The following is a 19,099-nucleotide window of genomic DNA, read 5'->3' on the forward strand; positions in this document are numbered from 1 at the left end:
GTCACCCAACGTGTTTCCAGGTAATAGACAACCACAGCCGGGAAGGTGTATCTCCTCAGTGTATTTTTCCTCCCTCAGAAGGGGCCCATGGAAACGGGGATGACCTTCACCTGTGGGGTGCAGGACCACCCTGCCATGACCACGGCTCTGATTGCCTCCTTCACTTGGGGTAAATAAAAAAGGAGAGTCAATTCATTTTCCATATATGATAATTTCATACAGTTTGAAATTTGTTTTGGAAGTATTGGTTGGGAAGTGCAAAGAGCCACTGGTTGTAGGATTTCTTTTTTTTTTACTACTTCAAGGCCCATTTGAAAGTTTTCTTTAAATTATCCTAAATGTTGTGCAACATAAAAAAAAACTTGGGACTAGAATATGGGATCCTAGATATTATATTTATGCCACCTACTTGCTGAATTCATCTAACATTAACCCAGAATGGGAAAGTGAACTTTTGTAAACTGGTGAATGTCATCAGGTTTATACAAAGTATAACCTTTAGCTTCAGCCTGTCATTAGCCGGCTTTTTAGCCACTTTAAAAACAAGTTATAAAAAACAACATGGACATTGTTTGACCCATCCTGACCTCCGCCCTATGTGGACTTGGACTGTTGCTTTTCAAACTACAGCGGCGTGGTCGAGCAGTTGCTCCGAGCATCTAATATTGAGTGAGTCAGTTAGTCAGTTCTGCATAAATAAGAGTGTGGCCGCGTTGAGTGACGGGTAGGTGCCCTCATGGGTGGTTAGCTCAGCAACCAGGCTTCATTTGACTGCCTCAACTCCACCAACGCTCAATTTTTGTACTAGCCGGGAGCAGGTGAAGCCAGGCACGATGCCAAGATGGCAACGGCTGGAGCCACCATCACTGAGCTTCACAAAGAAATATATTTAGATAATTCCATATGACTTTATCACTGCAGGCAACCCCTTTCACATGACATACTCATTTGATCCATTATCAATGTTTCTATATTGATAAGATGAACTTTAGGTTTTAGCTATACCTTTTATTTTTAATCAAACAACTAAATATATTCTATTGCAGTCAAGTCTTGTACTAAAAGATTTCATGCAAATCCAAGCTCTGAAACTGTTCCAATTCCAGTTCATCTATAGCCTTGTAGATGATTACCAGGATTTTTAGTTGCTTCCTTGATGCCCAAAACACTTCATCACACTTTGCTAGTCTATAGGCACCTTTCTTCCAAATGACACAGTCTGTACTGACACAGAGTTCAGGGAGGACAGGGCTTCACAAACCACAAGTCGCTTGCTCAGTGTTTGCCCTACTTGACTGTTAATGTGGGTCAGACATTGATCATTCCAAGGCAACAGATTGCGCGCAATACTGCATACTTGAACAAATTAATGATTTTTCCAATCAATGTTTAAACACCTCTCCTCCCAGCGAGGAGGCAAATGTCCATCAACCAGAGCCAGTTCAACCTTCCTGATTTAATTCAGACATATTCAATAACATGATAAGTCGGTGCTAATCAGTGTTTTTCTTTTTTTTTTTGCTCAACTTTCCAGACGCCCCACCTAACGAGCTGATTGGATACCTGAACGTTCTCAAGATGTGTTTCCTCTCCGCAATGACCGTTGTCTTTTTATTGGAAGGTAAACGTGAGCGAACCTCTCAGAAAGAACAGGAAGGTGTTAAAAAAACAAACAGTGTTTAATTAAAATGATCTTGCTCTCAACAGCGGTTAAACATTACACCGTGAAGGGAAAATGATGTCTGCCATGGGAGTAAAATATTCTCCTCTGCCTTTGGCAAACACATCATGCGCACACACACACACACACACACACACGCGCGCGCACACACACACACACACACACACACACACACATAGGGCTGTTTTTCTTATTGCCTTATGCCTGTAACCTATCAGACATTGTTAGGAAAAAGTCAACACTGACGCAATAACCAATTATTGTCTTCCAGGAAATACAAAAGAGAAAACAAAAAGGGCCTCCGGATGTTCAGTGCAGCTCATCTCGGCAGACCAACCATTGACAAACAACATCACACAAATTAAGTCCAGAGCCACCGCTGAAAAATGAGAATTAACTGACTTAACAATTAATTCTGCCCTTTGAGTAAATGTGTGTAATCGTCCCTCTCTCTCATGTTTGAAAGTTTCTCCCAATTTTAAATCTCTTACTGTACATAGTGCTTGGCTTTCGCATACTGTATGTCCTCCAAACATTGATGCAATGCTGATTTCTTTCTGCTTATCAAAGCTGTTTATCTCTGTAACTCTTTATCGCTGCAGCGTGCTGACTAGAGCGTTTTTGGATCGGCTCATTGTGCCAGTGGCTGGTAGTTTCGCACATCTTAGTCATTCACTCGGAGGCTGTGTGTCAGAATGAATGCTTCATGCATGATCCACCTGTCAAACAGATACAATGATCAGCTCAACCTCCACGCAGGCCTAATCCTCGCAAAACAGGATTACAGTTGATGCCGGCGCTTGCTTGTGTGATAGCATTGTTTACATGTGCGGTGTGGGGGGTGAGATCTTGATGCGTGTGTTCAAGGGAAGTTCATTTTAAATATAGGCCTGCCCACACTGCCAAGACCACCAAATCCTGCCAGTGATAATGACCTTTAAATGTAGAGCAAGATGATGTAACTACAGTAAATTAGCAGCGTCACAAACAGGCTTTTCTTTCTGCTATTGCTCACATTTTTACTTTGCATTTATGCGAATGTCTTTATGCCACAGGACTACAGGCGGAAAATAGCAATTTTCTAAACCCTGGTACATTATATCTCTCCCTGTTTTATATATGCTTAATGTTATTTCTGCATTGCCATACATATGATGCAGCGGATACGTGCATACAGTGTTCACATTCTTCACTTTGCAAATTATTAATATGATTTAATATTATTAGTATTACATTTACATTACACGTATGTGAGATTTGTTTATGAAAATACTGTATCTGTGGTCTGTCTTCATGTCCCCGCTTTATTATCTGACTGTTGACTACAAAAAAAATCTATGAGTCATAGATTATGCAAAATAAATGTTTATATGACTTGCGTATGAAAATAGTATCTGTGTTTGTCTTATGTAATCACAACCCCTGTCATACAGCTTTCAGACATTTCTTACATGCATTCATACATATTCATACATGTATTGCTTTAGTATTACATATGGCCATATAATCCTGTCAAAGTATGAATATAAAGTTGTGTGAATTAAAATTTGCATGAGAATGGTCAAAGCCATGTAAGGCAAAATACACACATATAAGTTTATATCCAAAAGCAAACTGTACATACTGCATGCTACTGTATATGTCAGGGGTGTCCAGTCGTGCTCCTGGAGGGCCGCTGCCATGCATGTTTTAGATTTCTCCCTACTCTTACACACCTGAGTCCAACGATTCTCAAACCTGTGACAAGCTTGATGATGATTTAATGATGTGCTTGAAAACGAACACATCATTAGAATCAGGTGTGTTGGAGCAGGAAGAAAGCTAAAGCATGAAGGGCAGCGGCCCTCCGGGAGCATGATTGAACACCCCTGACATATGTGTTTATACATATCCCTGCAATTTCAACATGCTTGAATCTTTTCTAAGATCTTACACATTTACTTTCATAAACCACATCACTGGACACGTAATGAGCCTGTTGTTAAAAAAAAAGACGTATCCCGTGCATGGTCAAAACTGCAAGCTTTATCTCTTGTTGCTTAGAGGTGACGTCCACAGTTGTTGCTTAGCTATTTATGTTGTTGCCACTCTACAAAACCTGACTGCTTTGATGAAGATCTTGTGAAATCCTGCTGTCATCCAAGACGTCATTTTCATTTGAATATGATGGTTTAAAGTGTCTCTGTGGCTCTCGCATTATGCTGCATTAAAACTGCTGTGGCCTGCACAGACAGACAGAAGATTGCCTCTCTTGTCTCGTTTCCGGATAGGAAGTTCATCAGAGGGTCAAACAGAGACTCCGCTGGGTACGCTGTGCCGAGTCATTTTCTAATGTTTAAAAAACATAAACATGGCATTAATTTCCTGCTTCCAAGGATGAAGAAATAAATTAGTGAAGGCAGCTGCTCGCGGCTTTCTTTCAGTAAGCTTAGATAGCATTGATCTCCTCTTGTTTGTGTTCCTTATCTTTTGCAGTCTTGTTAATCCCCCCCCACACTATCCAAAGCATGTGACAGGACATGCACCTGTTTAGGCGACTCTTAACCCCTTCCATCACACTACCTACAGTCTTTCTCACAGCAGCGGAGGAGAAGTAGAAAATAAGAGGGTCTAGACAAGCATTAAAGGTGCTGCACAGCAGGGCTTTGTCCCTCCAGTCTGGACTTTTCCATGTAATATAACCGACAATGTGCGAGACGTTATAGGGGCCAAAGCATAAAGCGAACACCAGCAGTGTTCCTAAAGCCATGCCAATGGCCCGGAGGCGCCGGCGCCGGTCAATGTGCTGCAGCTTGGACAGAATCCGAATGAAGTTGATGTAGCAGAAACTGCAAATCAGGAAAGGGATGCAGAAAAGTACCACGCAGAGCTCCAGACGCACAGGCAGGAGGACCCTCAGCTGAGCCTGCGTGAAGTTCTCATAACACACTTCTTTCTTTCCCTCAGAGCTAGCTGAGACATTGTGTAATGAGGTTGTATTTGGAGAGTTTTCAGACCCAATAAAAGGCACGATGAACACAATGCTCAGGTTGATGAAGGAGAAAATCCAGAAGAAGATGCTGGCGGCGACAGCATATACAGGTCGTCGCTTCAGGGAGTGCTGGATGGGGAAAGCAACACCCAGGTATCGCTCTACGCTGACTGCAGTGAGGAAGAAGGTGCTGTTGTAGATGGTCATGTAGAAGATGAAGCCAGACAGCGGGCAGAGGGGGTAGGGCATGTCCCAGAGCATATTGTTCATCACTTCTTGCATCTTGAAGGGAAGGAAGAGGAGGAAGAGGAGGTCAGAGATGGTCAGGTTGAGGAGAAGGATGTCAATCGGTGTGGATTTTTGCCTCACTTTCTTGCAGAAAGTGTAGAAGGCGAGGACATTGGCCGGGAAGCCCAGCACAAAGGTAATGATGTAGACAGAGAGACACAGTCCAGTGTGGCACTCCTGCATGGTGGCCTCCGTTTAAGTCAGTCAGTCAGTCAGTTAGGGATCGAGATGTGTCACATTATGTCCTTGACTCTGGGAGATTGAATACACTGCGGCGCGGGTACGTTGGCTCTGTCAGGCGGTCAGAACCGCAGGAGAGGAAGGCTTCTTATTGGGTCAGTGGCCTGGAACAAACCCGATGAGACAGCGTGGTTTCCCTGTCCCTACCGATAAACCAACGCTCATCGTTTCCTCGAGGGCTTTGAGCTCCACTGATAAGAGAGAATGGAAAGAGATTACCACACTGCACAGCACAGTATTTCTACTGTCCATTTGACACCTGGTTGAAGAGTGCACTGCTATACGTTTTACACATTAAATATAAGCCTACAAGTTGAAAGATCACAGAAGGAAAGCCAGGGATAACAATGTATTCCTTTTTTATATATACCCTCTTAATTCCTTTCTATATCCCTACTTCAGAATTTATTGTGGGGCAGAATTATCTCTTAATGAGCCACTGTTTTGGTCTGGCGCATGGGTTTGTATACAAACCGTAATGCCTTGTTATTGCTTCCTCCGTGTCGTAAATACAGTACAACGATGCTTTTATCATTAACTTCCAGCCCCTGTTTTCAGTATATGCACAAATATTGGACATGTTGTGAAAATTATGACCCTCATAAACGTAATGACTTAACTACACCCGGGGAAAATGAGTGTCTCAAAGCTTTAGCTGAAACAGCTTTACAACATGCTTTTGTCATCAAAACAATATCTGTATCTAATTCCTGCATCACATTGTAAAAGACTATAAGGGAAATACAAAATAAAGGCTGAGGGAAATCTGTAGAGTAAAACAAATGAATATATTCAAGAAAATAAAAACATTTTAAGGAAGTGATAATGAGAAAAGCTATTTTCTTACCCTTTATGTAATCAGCTGCATCATATTAAAGTGAACAGTGTGTGACAGAAGCTCAACTCTTATAGTCCAGTGACAAAGCAGGAGGAAGTTTTTTTTTTGCTGCTCTACTGAGGAATGTGAAGAAACCGAAGAAGTGCCACCAATTTAAGCAACTTGAAGACTTCCCCACGTCTGCGGTGGCCGATTGCCAGTTCACACATTTTCACACCACCTCTGCAAACTTCCCAATTTAACACTTTTGAAACCCTGTCATAGAAAAGAAGTCATTGTGGCTTACCTTATTCCACTGCGTGTTTCTTGGCACACCCACATGTGGTGATTGCTCAACAGTTTTATTTGATCTCCTCTATTCACCAGCCTGCAGCTCCAACCTGCTGTCAACCAGCACGTCCCCTTATTTACATGATAATCGTAAACATCCAGCGCGGATAATAGAAATTATTATTAGGGAGATACTGCTGCAATTTATCTCCCACGCTTGCCAAACACGGTTTCCGTGGTAACAACTGGCCTTTTTGCAATATGAGAGGTACAGATGGTCTTTGATCATAGGTTATTAAATCATATTTAGCTATCGATGCCCACTGCTTCGACATAGATGCCTCTTTATTGTGAGAAGGAGAGAAAAAGGCCTTTGGCTCAAAAGTGATGACTTGATGTCAGAGCAGTCCCTCCCTTCACAACATGAGCAGCAGGGCGAGCTATATGGTTATTCAAACAGAGGCCACTTGTTTGAGTAGACATATACTGTACACAATAATAAAGAGCATGTGTTTATTCAGGGAACACTGATGAAACTTCCCATTGTAAGATCATTCTGTAGCAGAAAAACCCCAGGGATGTAAAGAGATCAGCGGCCTTTTATTATCTACCACCTAACATCACAACAGCAAGGTCACGTTTCTATTACATAGGTGAAACAGGTGAAAGTGCAGGTAGTCTTGGCTAATTTTACAAGGTAAAAGAAATTAGCTTTTGAAGTAATAATGACTCAGAGGTCTGCAAAGAGTTCTTTTGATGTCGCTTAATGTATGTAAATCACTCTGAGGCACCTTCACTTCAGCTTAGTCTTTAAACACTTGATTCCCATGTGAGAGTTTGGGATATTTTGTGACATCAGCCCTTATTAGGTATTTGTCCCCTTTACCGTATCAGTCACTTCCTGCCCCTGATTTTGATCTAATACAGTGACTTTCTTTTAACTTCTTACATGCCTCTGCACCAAAGACGAGCGTCCAAAAGAAGAAAATGTTCGAATTTTAGGTAGTGTGCACCTGTCATTTGTGTTCCCCACAGAAATGTGGACGGTCACATTGAATTATCCAAGCTGAAGTGTTCCACTGTAAGAGCTGGTTTTACAGAGTGACATCATGCTGGGGTGGGGTGTTTGCAAGGGGGTTTCTAAGATTTGGTTTGAGCACAAACTTTCCTGTGTGTGATATTTCATCAACCCTGTTCAGGCATAAGCAAGACGATTCACCCTCCTGGCAAGACACAGAGGAGCCAGTCAAGAGAGAATTGTGGACAGGGTCCCATTTTGGCACTTTCACGTACCCTTTTTATTCTAAAATTATATCAGATACAGAATATTATTTTTTATATGGGTCTATTTAAGGTGTTTCCACTGCCAAAGGGAGTGTATATACTGTAGAGCTGAATGTGTAAAGCATACAAGTCTAGATCATTAAACATCTCATTTAGTTAACTTTAACCGCAAGAATCATTATAAATGTAAGCAGGGGGAAGTGGAGCAGAGCCTTTACCAGGACTCTCAAACAAAGACTACATTTACATGTTTTTTTATATTTTTCAGTTACTGAAAACATAATTGTTCAGCCAATTATTGTAACTTTTATTCCCAACATGAAACTGCACAGAAATAATGACTTCTTTAGTTTTGCGTGTCATTTCGTTCATTTGTTGGATTTGGAGCACTTGTTTTGTGATGCATACTTTATATTTTTTGCATTTCATTTACAGTATAGATGGTAGTAGCAGTTGTAGTAGTAGTAGTAGTAGTAGCAGTAGTAGCAGTAGTAGGGCACTGCAGGGGGCACTGACGAGCCTTGTGGCAACAAACATGGGTGATTCATTCTTCCCGGTGTGATATGTGTGCTTATACATGCACAAAATAAAATGGATGTTCCAGGCAGGTATGTGTGACAAGGGGAAGTAAGGGACTTTCCCAGCAGCGCCGGACAGGTTGAGTGGTGTGAAAATAGGTCCCAAAACCCTGAGGTGCTTTGCAGAGTTTGGGACACCACCAATGAAGTCAGACAAGGCTGATGCAACAGGTTGGTATTTGCAAAAGAGCACGCAAAATAGAACAAGGGCACGGCTCACATGCACAGTGTTGAGGTACAGAGAAGCATCTGCGGTTACTGAAGCAGCAGGAATAGGATTATACATCATAGAAACAGGGACTAGAAATATGTTTTGGTGCGCCAATGTATCCGAAACAAAATGCATTTTCCTCTCTCTACATCGGAAGAATCCATAAAAGATCTTTTCTTTGTCGGAAATTTATATTTTATTCTCCCAAAATAGAACTAGTTTATTGCCCTCACTGATTTTTTTTCCCCCTGTAAGTATCCTATAGGTTAAATAGAGAGGTTTTGCAATAATGCTTAATGGAGCCGCTAACTACAAACTAATTACATTAGTGAGTATTGTGAAGGAGTGTTTTAGCGTCCCAGGGAGAATATTTCCTCAAGGAATGAAATGTAGCTGAAACAGATAATTGTTTTTCCCAGATCAATTAATAACTTTTAAAATTATTAATTGAAACTTTTAATTGAAAAACATAAGAACAAGTGTCTGCCTTCAGAAACCAGCTTGAAAAGTGCAGCATGGTATTAGTCAGAAAATAAACTGCCCGTCGCTACATCCTTCTCCTTTCTGCTCGATATGCAGTTCAACTGACATGGCTGTTATGAACAAAGTGTCAAAGTGCTTGTGTTGTTAAAGAGCACAAACATTGGCAGCATACACGAGAGCTGCTCTGAATGTTATCAACAGCCTTTTGAAGAGCAGGAATGAGGAGAAAGAGGAGGTTGGAGATGATCGAGTGGTAGAATAAGTGGACGTGAGTGTGTGCTTCCCCTCCTCGATTTACTGTAAATGGCGTAAATACAAATAAACTCTCAGCAAGTGTTATGAGAAAAGGGAAGGAACTAAAATATACATGGTTTCTGTTTAAGTAACAACAACAACAACATATGCAACTCCAAAATGAAGAAAGCCCAAAACTTTACATTTTTTCATCATCTTCAACTAAGTTCTTCCATGAACAGTGGTCCCCTGCGTGAATGCCCTGTGTTTCTTTGACCCACCGCGGCCTTACTCCCTGTGCAGACTTTGAGGCTCTTACACTACATCACTTCCACGTCCGGATTTCGGTGGACTCTTGGCAATGACATGAGCTCCATGCGCTGCGGCATCTGAGAGAAACCAAACACCAGTCATCTGCACACACTGTCCACACTGCCATGATACAGAGCTGGATTTTAATCAGCAAAATATGTCATAAAATAAAGTACTTAAATTCTTTCCACCACTGGTTAAACACAATATTTCACTTGTTGTCCTATTATTGCATTTCATTGATCTGCAATAATTAAGAAGAAGAAGACATACTTTATTGATCAACCGAAGGGAAATTCAATTTTTTCCCATTACACACACACACACACACACACACACATACACACAGGCAGGAAAGACACACACATGCATAAACAGGACATATACACATGCATTAAAAGGAGAGATGTCAGAGTTGGGGGCTGCCCTGATCAGTTTGGAGTCTTTGCCCATTTTTGGATTATGTGAGAGCAGGTGCTGCCTATTTTGAATAACCTACAGTTGATGTCACAGAGGCTACATCCATGTATTATACAATCTATGTGCCCAAGAGGCAGCCTGGCACCTCTTCAACTGTCAGTACACACTGTAATTGGTCGGTATTGTGACTTGAACCAGCAACCATTCAGTTCCCAAGACAAGTCCCTATATGGACTGAGCTACCCCGCTGCCTTCACGCCCCAATTACAGTATGTTGTTGACAATCAACTGTCGTGAATCCTAAGTCACAATATTTTTATTTAGTTGAACACGTAGCAATGCACACTGGCTCACACAGCTAATTTGGTCAATTTTACAGTTTATCAAACCAGCATCTTGCAGTGACAGACTAAGCTGTTGCTCTTATCAGCCAATTTGTTTTGGTCCAGAAGAGACTAATCACTGTCTCACACAGGACTGTGCACAGTCACAACAGGTCAGATGCAACACATATAGAAAGATTGCTGCTGAAAGCCTCTATAAGACCTCAGTGCATTTGAAATGAATAGTTAATTGTGTTACATCAAGTAGATATCTCAACAATGAGGAGATTGTGGCTCTGTGCTTCACGGACTTGAGCATCCCAGAAGCCTCCTCTCTAATCCCTCTGTTAATACCCAGAGCATGAACCTATAAGCTTTCTTACATTTGTGACGGAGGGGGAAAAAAACAACAATGCAATTCTCCCAACCAGACAGAAGACTTCAGTGGCTGCTAAGCTACCATATTGCTATTTGAAGAGTGACTTTGCTTCCAATATAGCTGGACTCATTTTATTCCCAGTGACACATTCATAAAATAAAAGCTTGCTATGTTGAAAAGATAATCTTGTACATTTAGCCAGCAGCCTTATCAAGTTTGACCTGAGTCCAAAGAACAACTGTTCGAGGACGGAAATGTGTTAGAAAAATACACAACAGTTTAAAAGTCATGGAGGGAAAAATAGATTCCCAGCCCCTGGCTCCATGCCCATACTAACTAATCATTTTTGTAATGATCATGTCAGTTCCTTTTATTGAGAAATACCAAACGGAAACTATTGTGTAGTCTCTTTTCAAAGTGCCGTGCAGTCTACTGCCATTGCCAATATGTGCAATTAATATTTCGGGCAACAACATGTGGTGATACCCTGCTCCCTGCAAGTCTTGTAAAGACAGAAACCAAGATTAGTTTTGAGTGTAATTTTGCTGAAGCTTCTGATAATTTTTTTCAAATTTCTCCCCGCTACTGGGCACAAGGCCAGGTCACACACAAGTACAATGAATCCCGGTTGTGGGCGTTTATTGGGTTATCTGGTGTTGCTGGGAACTCACAAAGTGGTTGTAAAAGCAAAGCTGATATCGAGGCTGGTGGATGTATGGCCGTGCTTTGTAAACGGTCAGAGATCAGTTGCTCACAGCGCTAATGTTTGAGGTTCCTAAGCAATAATGCTGTGGCATCATCTGCCCTTCATTATGAGCCTGGAAGTGATGGATATGCACAACAGGAAACGTCTTGTTGATTGTTTACAGGGCTTGTTCAACAGAGCTCTGCACCGCCCATCTATTATGCCCCCTTTATTTGAAAATCGACCTCCAATATTTGTCTTCTTTTTATTCACAGTACAATTAGATGCTTGATTACCTATATTTTTTTGATCTGGCTTTCATGCAAGACCTGTCTCAATTAATCAGCGTTGATTCAGGGTCTTGAATACAAAATGCTTTTAGTCAGTTCAGAGCCAATAAGACAGAATTTAGTCTTCATTGTACTGAAGTGAACTGATGTTGGAAAGCTGCTGATCCTCAGACCAGGAGATTGGATCATGGAGATAAAAATGTCTTGAAAAATCAAAAAGCAAAGCATTTAAAATGCATCTCATTATAGCCGAAAAAGAGAGTTAAATCAATGGTTTTGTCAAACAGTGGGTGATTGGCGAGATAAAAGGAGGCACGGATTTGACTGAGACATGAGACATCACACCCGTTCTTGGAGGTCGATGAAACTTGAAAGTCACTACTCTTCTGATTAGGGTGTAAAATTGCTCCATAGATATACACAATGCACCTCTTAATATCTTTGCAGCGTAATAGCAAATAGAGCAGGGAAGCAACGGTGCTCCTGTGTTCAGGTGAGATGAAATTTTAATCATCGCCATGGGGAGAATTTGCAAACATTTGAGAGCATTTAGATGAGAAGTCAGTTGCTGATGACTGCACACCAACACTCGTCTGTAAAATAAGAGTATAATACCAATAATTGCTCTTCCTGATTTCCTTTATTATAAGAAATTACAAAAAAGAGTGGGATTGGACCTAGAGAGAAGAGAATAGAGAGAATAATAGAGAAGAATGTATGATTCCTCCTGGAGTGACTCCAAATTAAACAGGTCCAAAAATGCAATACGTTCAAACAATCTGCTTCACAATGCTTATTGGCTCATCAGTTTAGACAAAAAGCTACTGCATTCAAACTGGTCGAAGGAGGATAAAAAGAAAATAGAGCTGCAGTTTAATGTGTCTTACTGATGATAGCCTCAAATCAACTGGTTGTGGCAGTGTACTTTGTTAGTATTAAGCGTATTGTTCCTGTTAAAGTTAGTTAGGGGTCTCACAAGAATCATAACAATGGGGTATCCTAACAATGACTTTCTGATGACATTGTGTAGCATCGGATCATGGGAGTTGTTGTCATTGATATACTGAAATGATGTTCACGGATGATGTATTAAAGTTGTATTCACCTTATGTTTGGTAATGTTTATTCATATCATATCATGGATTCTGATGAAATAGCCCCAGTGTTTCTATTTGTAGAGGTACCTCTTAGTACCAGTTAGCGAGCTGACGTTAGCTGATTTACCAGTTAGCCAGATCAGCTGTGATTAAATAGTTTGACGTTATCCTCTCAGTATTTCAGAGAGTATTTTATATGTTAGCTAACTAGCACTTCCTCCACATTAGCCAGCAAGCTAACATTAGTCAGCTAAAACCACAATATACACCCATCAACCACTTTATTAGGTGCACCTGCTGCTTAATAAAGTGTCAGTGTGGTCTTCTGCTGCTGTTCCCCATCTGCTAGAAAGTAGGTGGTGTCGTGTGTTCGCAGATGCTCTCCTGTATTCCTTGGTTGTAACAAGTGGATATTTGAGTTACTGTTGCCTTTCTATCAGCTCCAACCAGTCTGGCCATTCTCCTCTGACCTCTGGCATCAACAAGGCTTTTGCACCCACAGAACTGCCGCTCACTGGATATTTTCTCTTTTTCAGCCCATTCTCTGTAAACCCTAGAGATGGTTGTGCGTGAAAATCCCATCAGCAGCTTGTGAAATACTCAGACCAGCACGTCTGGCACCAACAACCATGCCACCTTCAAAGTCTCTTAAATCACCTTTCTTCCTCATTCTGATGCTCGGTTTGAACTGCAGCAGATCGTCTTGACCATGTCTACATGCCTAAATGCATTGAGTTTCTGCCATGTGATTGGCTGATTGGGTGCACCTAATAAGGTGGCCGGTGAGGGTATTTCACGTGTGTCCTCTAGGACTTTTTTAGCACCGTAACATTATTCCCATAGACTGTATACAAAGTCAGTTAGACAGCAGCTCTGGAGACAGACGAGAGCTTTATTTAACCATGTGTAGTAGCGCAGGTACAGCCAGGCCCTCCCCTTTCGATCAGCAAACTTCGTGTTAGTGCAGCTGTGTTTGGAGATGGTACTGTCGCTACCTGAAGGCCAACACCAAAGCTTTGTTTTGGAGCTGACGTTCCCTTCCTCCACGGCCTAACTCCTGAGATAAGTCAACTACCCATACAGCTAACTTACTGTAGCCTAAAGTTTCATACTAGTATGGATTTTTATGAAACTCTTAACAGGGATTATAACTTTAAAGCCTTTGAAGTCTGGTTTCAAATCTCATGAAACATTAAATTTATGACTAAATTAACAACAATCAAAATTTGGAATAAAAATCCTTAGTTAATGTTTATTGAGAGTTGAAGACTATCCGAGTGTTAAGTTGTGACTTAACGCCCTTTCAAAATACGGTTCAAGCCTAGCAGTGCCGTGTTCCCCGTTGTTTGAACAGATCTGAGTTTCAGAAAAAACAACGTAATTGTCATTTTACCTCTTTCTTATTGATGAAAAAGGTGTCTAACTGACATTATAGGTGATCGGAATTGTTCACATGTTCGGTTGTTGTGTCTGTTTTATTTCAACAGAGCTTTTGGACGCGGAAATCGTATTTTGAAAGGCTGTTACGTTATACTTAACAGCCAGATAATGATGATTTGCTTCGTTGGGGCTGTGTGGGTGTGGTTTGATCAGGTCTGACTCTGTTTGGTGCTGTACTTAAAAGAAAAGTGTGAGTAGGACTCCGATGCTCAGAGCAAGAAACTGATTGAGAAAATTTGTTTCTGGGGTTTTTAATATGGACATATTAGAATAGATTTAAATAAATGTGCGGATAAATCCAAAATCAAGGCATACACATGAACAATGCAAAATCAAACATTCATAATTTAATCAGTTTAAGAATAATGCCTAATAAAGATCCAGGGCTCTATTTATACACTTTCCTTGCTACTGCAGAATGAATAAAAAAAAGTATATTACAGTGTTTCTTTGAAGTGCTTTTGCATGCTCAGGCTGATAGAAGCACTTTTTTAGGTCAGCAAAAATGTCATTTCTCAAGACCTTCAATGTCCCTTTTAAAATATTGTCCTTATCAAAAGCTGTTCAGAAATATATGATAGTGAACAATTTTTATATACGTAAACCCTTCCAAAAAATGTTGTAAATGTCACCGTTAACTCCCCCAAAGGCTCGCTAAACATGAGGTCACATAGCACAACAGTGGCATTTTGAAGGGCAGAGATATTCCAAGGCTCTCTGGGCCACATTTTGCAACAAAAGGTCAAGCACAAAATACGCAGGAACATGTTGGTCTGCAACCAACGTTTGTTTTCATATCGATTATTTTTTTCTTTTCTTATGCTCGAATAATGACAAAAGCCTATCACAAGTTGACAGAGCGAAAAGGTAGGTTTATAAATTACTTAGTCTGGAAATAAACTAATTTATGATGTTGCAAATTCAAATATAAAACAACAAAGATTTGGCAGGTATGAACTAAGCAAATATTAGACACTTAAAATAGACCTACAGAAAAAAACAGACCTACCACCTAAGCTTAAACTCTGTCTTATTGTACATTTTTGTGGCAATGTGAACCGTAGCAGTGGTTTACAGACAGAGATGCCATCAATGTCCATTTACCAGATGTCCTCATGATGACCTTGATGATGACATTGATAATAGTGAGTTATTGATCCGGATGTCAGCTCCAGGATTCACTTTATGTCCGTATTGTTTGTTGCAGTTCGTAATCAACATTAAATCTTCTTGCATCGCTCTCTGTACGTGTCCGGTTATGCACAATTACTTTCTACGAGGTGATTGAAAGTGTTGAAGGTGGAAGAAGGTGGATTAAAAAGCCAGCTGTCATAGAGACAGGGGAGGGGCGATACTGTTTATAGTATAATGTAGGGCTATAGTGGATAACAGCTCACTGTTTCTGACAGTCTCTCCTGGAGGGCGTTTTTGCACTCAGTAGTTCACATAAATAGTGACAAATTGTTGTATCAAGAATGAAAAAAAAAGAGTGCTAAAGAGAGAAGTTCAAACTCTGGCTCCTTTCTCACCTCCACACAGCTGACTTATCGGGAAGTTTCAGAAATAAGAGTACTCAACCCTCCCTCCGCACTTTTCCGATGTCGATTTGGAGGGGCTTTCGAGAGCTTCAGGCTGCTCCAAGTATATCCATCACTAGCAAGGACCGCAGCATCAACAAGATGCGTTTAAATTATTTAATCATTAAAATGATTGGTGGGGGAGGCTTGAACTCGCTTGTAGTTCTTCAACTTGATGTCTACATTGCGGGGAAGTTTCAGTAGGGAATCCGCCGTAGCACCCGAGCCAAATAGACCCTACGCAGAGGAGGAAGGAGAGGAGGAAACAAGAAGAGAAACAAGGGGGATGGAGGGGTGCAGAATGCAAGAGTGAACTAAGAGGAATGGCGGAAGAGGCCCAGTTGAGGTTTGGTTGTGCTCATGAAACTATGCTATCATGGGATATTTGTTGGAAACACATTAAAAGATGAAATAATGCAGGGTTAGGCAGATAAAAAGACATTTAAGTGTTTATTTATGTATTTGTGAAAATGATTACTATACTAGGGTATGACACAGCAGTTATTATATTTAGTGATATGAGTGATTTAGTGATTTGACATGGCCTATTATTCTCAACATATATCAACATACCCTTTTCATCGTGATGGTATATATACAGTATACAATAGAATTCCACTTATTGGGCAAAAGGTTTAGGTAGGTGTGTAAAAAATGCTGTAAACTAAGAATGGTAGTTTATTTTCATCAATTATCAACATGCAGTGACTGAACAGAAGAGAAATCTAAATCAAATGAATATATGGTGTGACCACCCTTTGCTTTCAAAACAGCATCAATTCTTCTAGCTATACTTGCACACAGTTCATGAGGGAACTCGGCTGGATTGTTCTACATTTGCAAGAATGCAGCCTCAAACTTGCAAGGAACCTCCACCATGCTTCACTGTTGCCTACAGACACTCATTATGTTCTGCTCTCCAGTCCTCTAACAAAAAATGCCTTCTGCTACAGCCAAATATTTCAAATTTTGTCTCATCAGTCCAGAGACCCTGCTTCCTTTTTTCTGTACCCCAGTTCCTATGTTTTCATGCGTAGTTGAATCTCTTGGCCTTGTTTCCATGTCGGAGGTTTGGCTTTTTGGCTGCAACTCTGTCATGAAGACCACTTCTGGCCAGACTACCTGGGACAGTAGATGGGTGTACCTGGGTCCCACTGGTTTCTGCCATTTCTGAGCTGATGGCACTGATGGACATCTAATTTTTAAGCTTGATGTGTCTTTCATCTGCTGCATCTATGATCCTCAACGTTTCCCGTTTCTTTGTTTTTCTCCAAAAGAGCTTGAGCAGCACATCTTGAAACCCCAGTCTGCTTTAAAATCTGTGTTTGGAGAGACTTTGCTGATGCAGTATAACTACCTTGTGTCTTGTTGCTGTGCTCGGTCTTGCCATCTTGTATTACCTGCCACATGAAACTGTCTTACACAACCTCACCTCAGTAGCATCACTGTTTGTCATCATTAATACATATTCTTTATTCAGTGTTTTAAAACCCTGGAGTCTTTTTTGGACTATAACTGTGACTGATGCAAATAAATTGGACTTGACGTGACACTGCAATCAGAAATGTTTAATGAGTTTCTGAAATGCAGATAAATTCATTACGGATGGCAAATCTGTCACTCAAATCCATTCTCAATTCCTTCTGTGGGTGTAAAAAGATATATTTAGAAAAAGTAGTCAGGCTGAGCTGCTGAGCCCAAATAAGTAGGGCAACACAGCCATATCAAATAACACACATTCACACACATACTGGGGCCACATACTGTATTTAATGGAGGATGCAGGGATGTCCACAAGAGCCTGGCCAATTCTATCTGCAGTTAACATGTTACTGATATCTTTATTGGCAAGGTTGATGGCTAAAAAAAATGCATACAGTGCACAGTGCAGGAAGAGCACGTGAGCACCTCATGACTGTTAAGCAGACTCTTTCATTAATAGAAGTCTGCAGCACATGAACTGGCAGAACAGCTGTGCAGATATTGGTTCAGTTGAGCTGTAAACACCTCTCCTCAGTACACACCCTGTGCCTTTGTCGTGTATTCTTGACTGTGTGTGCTTTGCTTTACAGTCACAAGAAAGTAGGCCACTGGCATTCACCAACCGAGGAGTGACTGAAATCTATCCAGCTAGTGTCATGCAAATATAAGTCAGGTAGTCTCACATTGCCAGATCTCCACAGCACACAGAAAAAAAACACTTGGGTGATCAAAACTAAGCTGTCTGTCTTGCACCTACTGCAGTTTTCCTCCTGGATTCATGCACCGATCTGTGTCACCTCTGGTTGGTATGTCGGGGTATTTGTATCTCTTGTCTACCTTAAGGTGTGTGGGTTGGTTACATGGCCTGTAGCAATGTTTGGTCCGAACAAGGCTCTGCTACATACTGGAGTGTGTTGTGCATGCGTTGCACGCAGAGCTCAATTACTTGACAGAAAAAAAGAACACATTCTTCTTCGTACAGAGGAAAATGGGTCTGCACTAGAACACTATTGCTCAAGTCAGTACACTCAGGGTTTCGCTGCTACTGCCTCACTTTGTGTGGTGTGAACAGTAGCTTATGGTGGCTAATGTTACACTAGCTCTCATTTCATGATTTTGGACAAGAATATTCTATGTGACAACATTAATTCATCCCGGAAATGTTAAATGTCCATGTTCGCCATGAGAGCCAAGTTAGAAACAAGTAGATGGATGGACCAAATGCACTAAATGGTAGATGAAATTCACATTCGTAAACAAAGAGCATTGGTCAAAGTCGTGTATCGCGTTTTGTTAAGAATCCCTTCTTTAACTGCAAGAAACTGTGATGCTTTCCTCTCTGTTCTTGGCTCACAAATGATGCATCTGCTCGGTTTTGTATCTGTATGTTTCTCTCTTTCTGCTGACTTTGAATTTATGCTGCAACACATGTCTTCATTACAAAAAGAACTATGGCCGAGTTCTAAGAAACAGCTCTTTCTCTGAATTTCTAACAGAAGACGTTTATGCCCTGTGTGCACCTTCTGACCGTTTCTCATCTGCGGTTCCCATCTGTGAACTGTGAACTTCTGTTTCCTTTAAAACACCTGGTAGGTGTTCAGCTCAGTTCCTTCAAACGTGTGTGATGTCTGTGGTTGGATTCATTTTCCAGTCCCTTTTTCACTGCAGTCCCCTGTGCCATGCAGTGGCAATTTATGATAAACTTATGCATTATCATTTCTTTAAACATCTGCTTTATAAGAAGGGAAAGCATCTGTAAATAGGAATGTGCATCTACGACAAATACATTTTTCATTATCGTATATTAAAGCCGCAGACGATATCACAGATCTGTCAGAAAGGCTTTGAGGTGCAACATTTCGACAAGAACTCCTCCTTGGTTTCTGATGTATTTCACTGTGAAATATCAGTAAATAAGTCTTTATTCAAAAAAAGAAAGCATGGCGGTAATATGAAACATGATACGCTCTACCGAATCAACAAAAGATTGCGATAAAACACGAAACCCTTTGAAGT

The 19,099-nt window shown here is 40.9% G+C and overlaps 1 protein-coding gene across 1 annotated transcript; it reads right to left on the minus strand.

Moving 5' to 3' along the window:
- Positions 1-4,109: 4,109 nt before the first annotated feature.
- On the minus strand, positions 4,110-5,123 carry LOC310949946 (free fatty acid receptor 2; the record flags this gene model as incomplete). The annotated part of the gene is made up of 1 exon (XM_083917572.1): positions 4,110-5,123. One exon carries the CDS (start codon positions 5,121-5,123, stop codon positions 4,110-4,112), a length of 1,014 nt encoding a protein of 337 aa, XP_083773698.1.
- Between the last annotated feature and the right edge of the window lie 13,976 nt (positions 5,124-19,099).

This window comes from Echiichthys vipera (genome assembly GCF_963691815.1).
Source record: "Echiichthys vipera genome assembly, chromosome: 8".
In the NCBI taxonomy this organism is placed as follows: Eukaryota; Metazoa; Chordata; class Actinopteri; order Perciformes; family Trachinidae; genus Echiichthys; species Echiichthys vipera.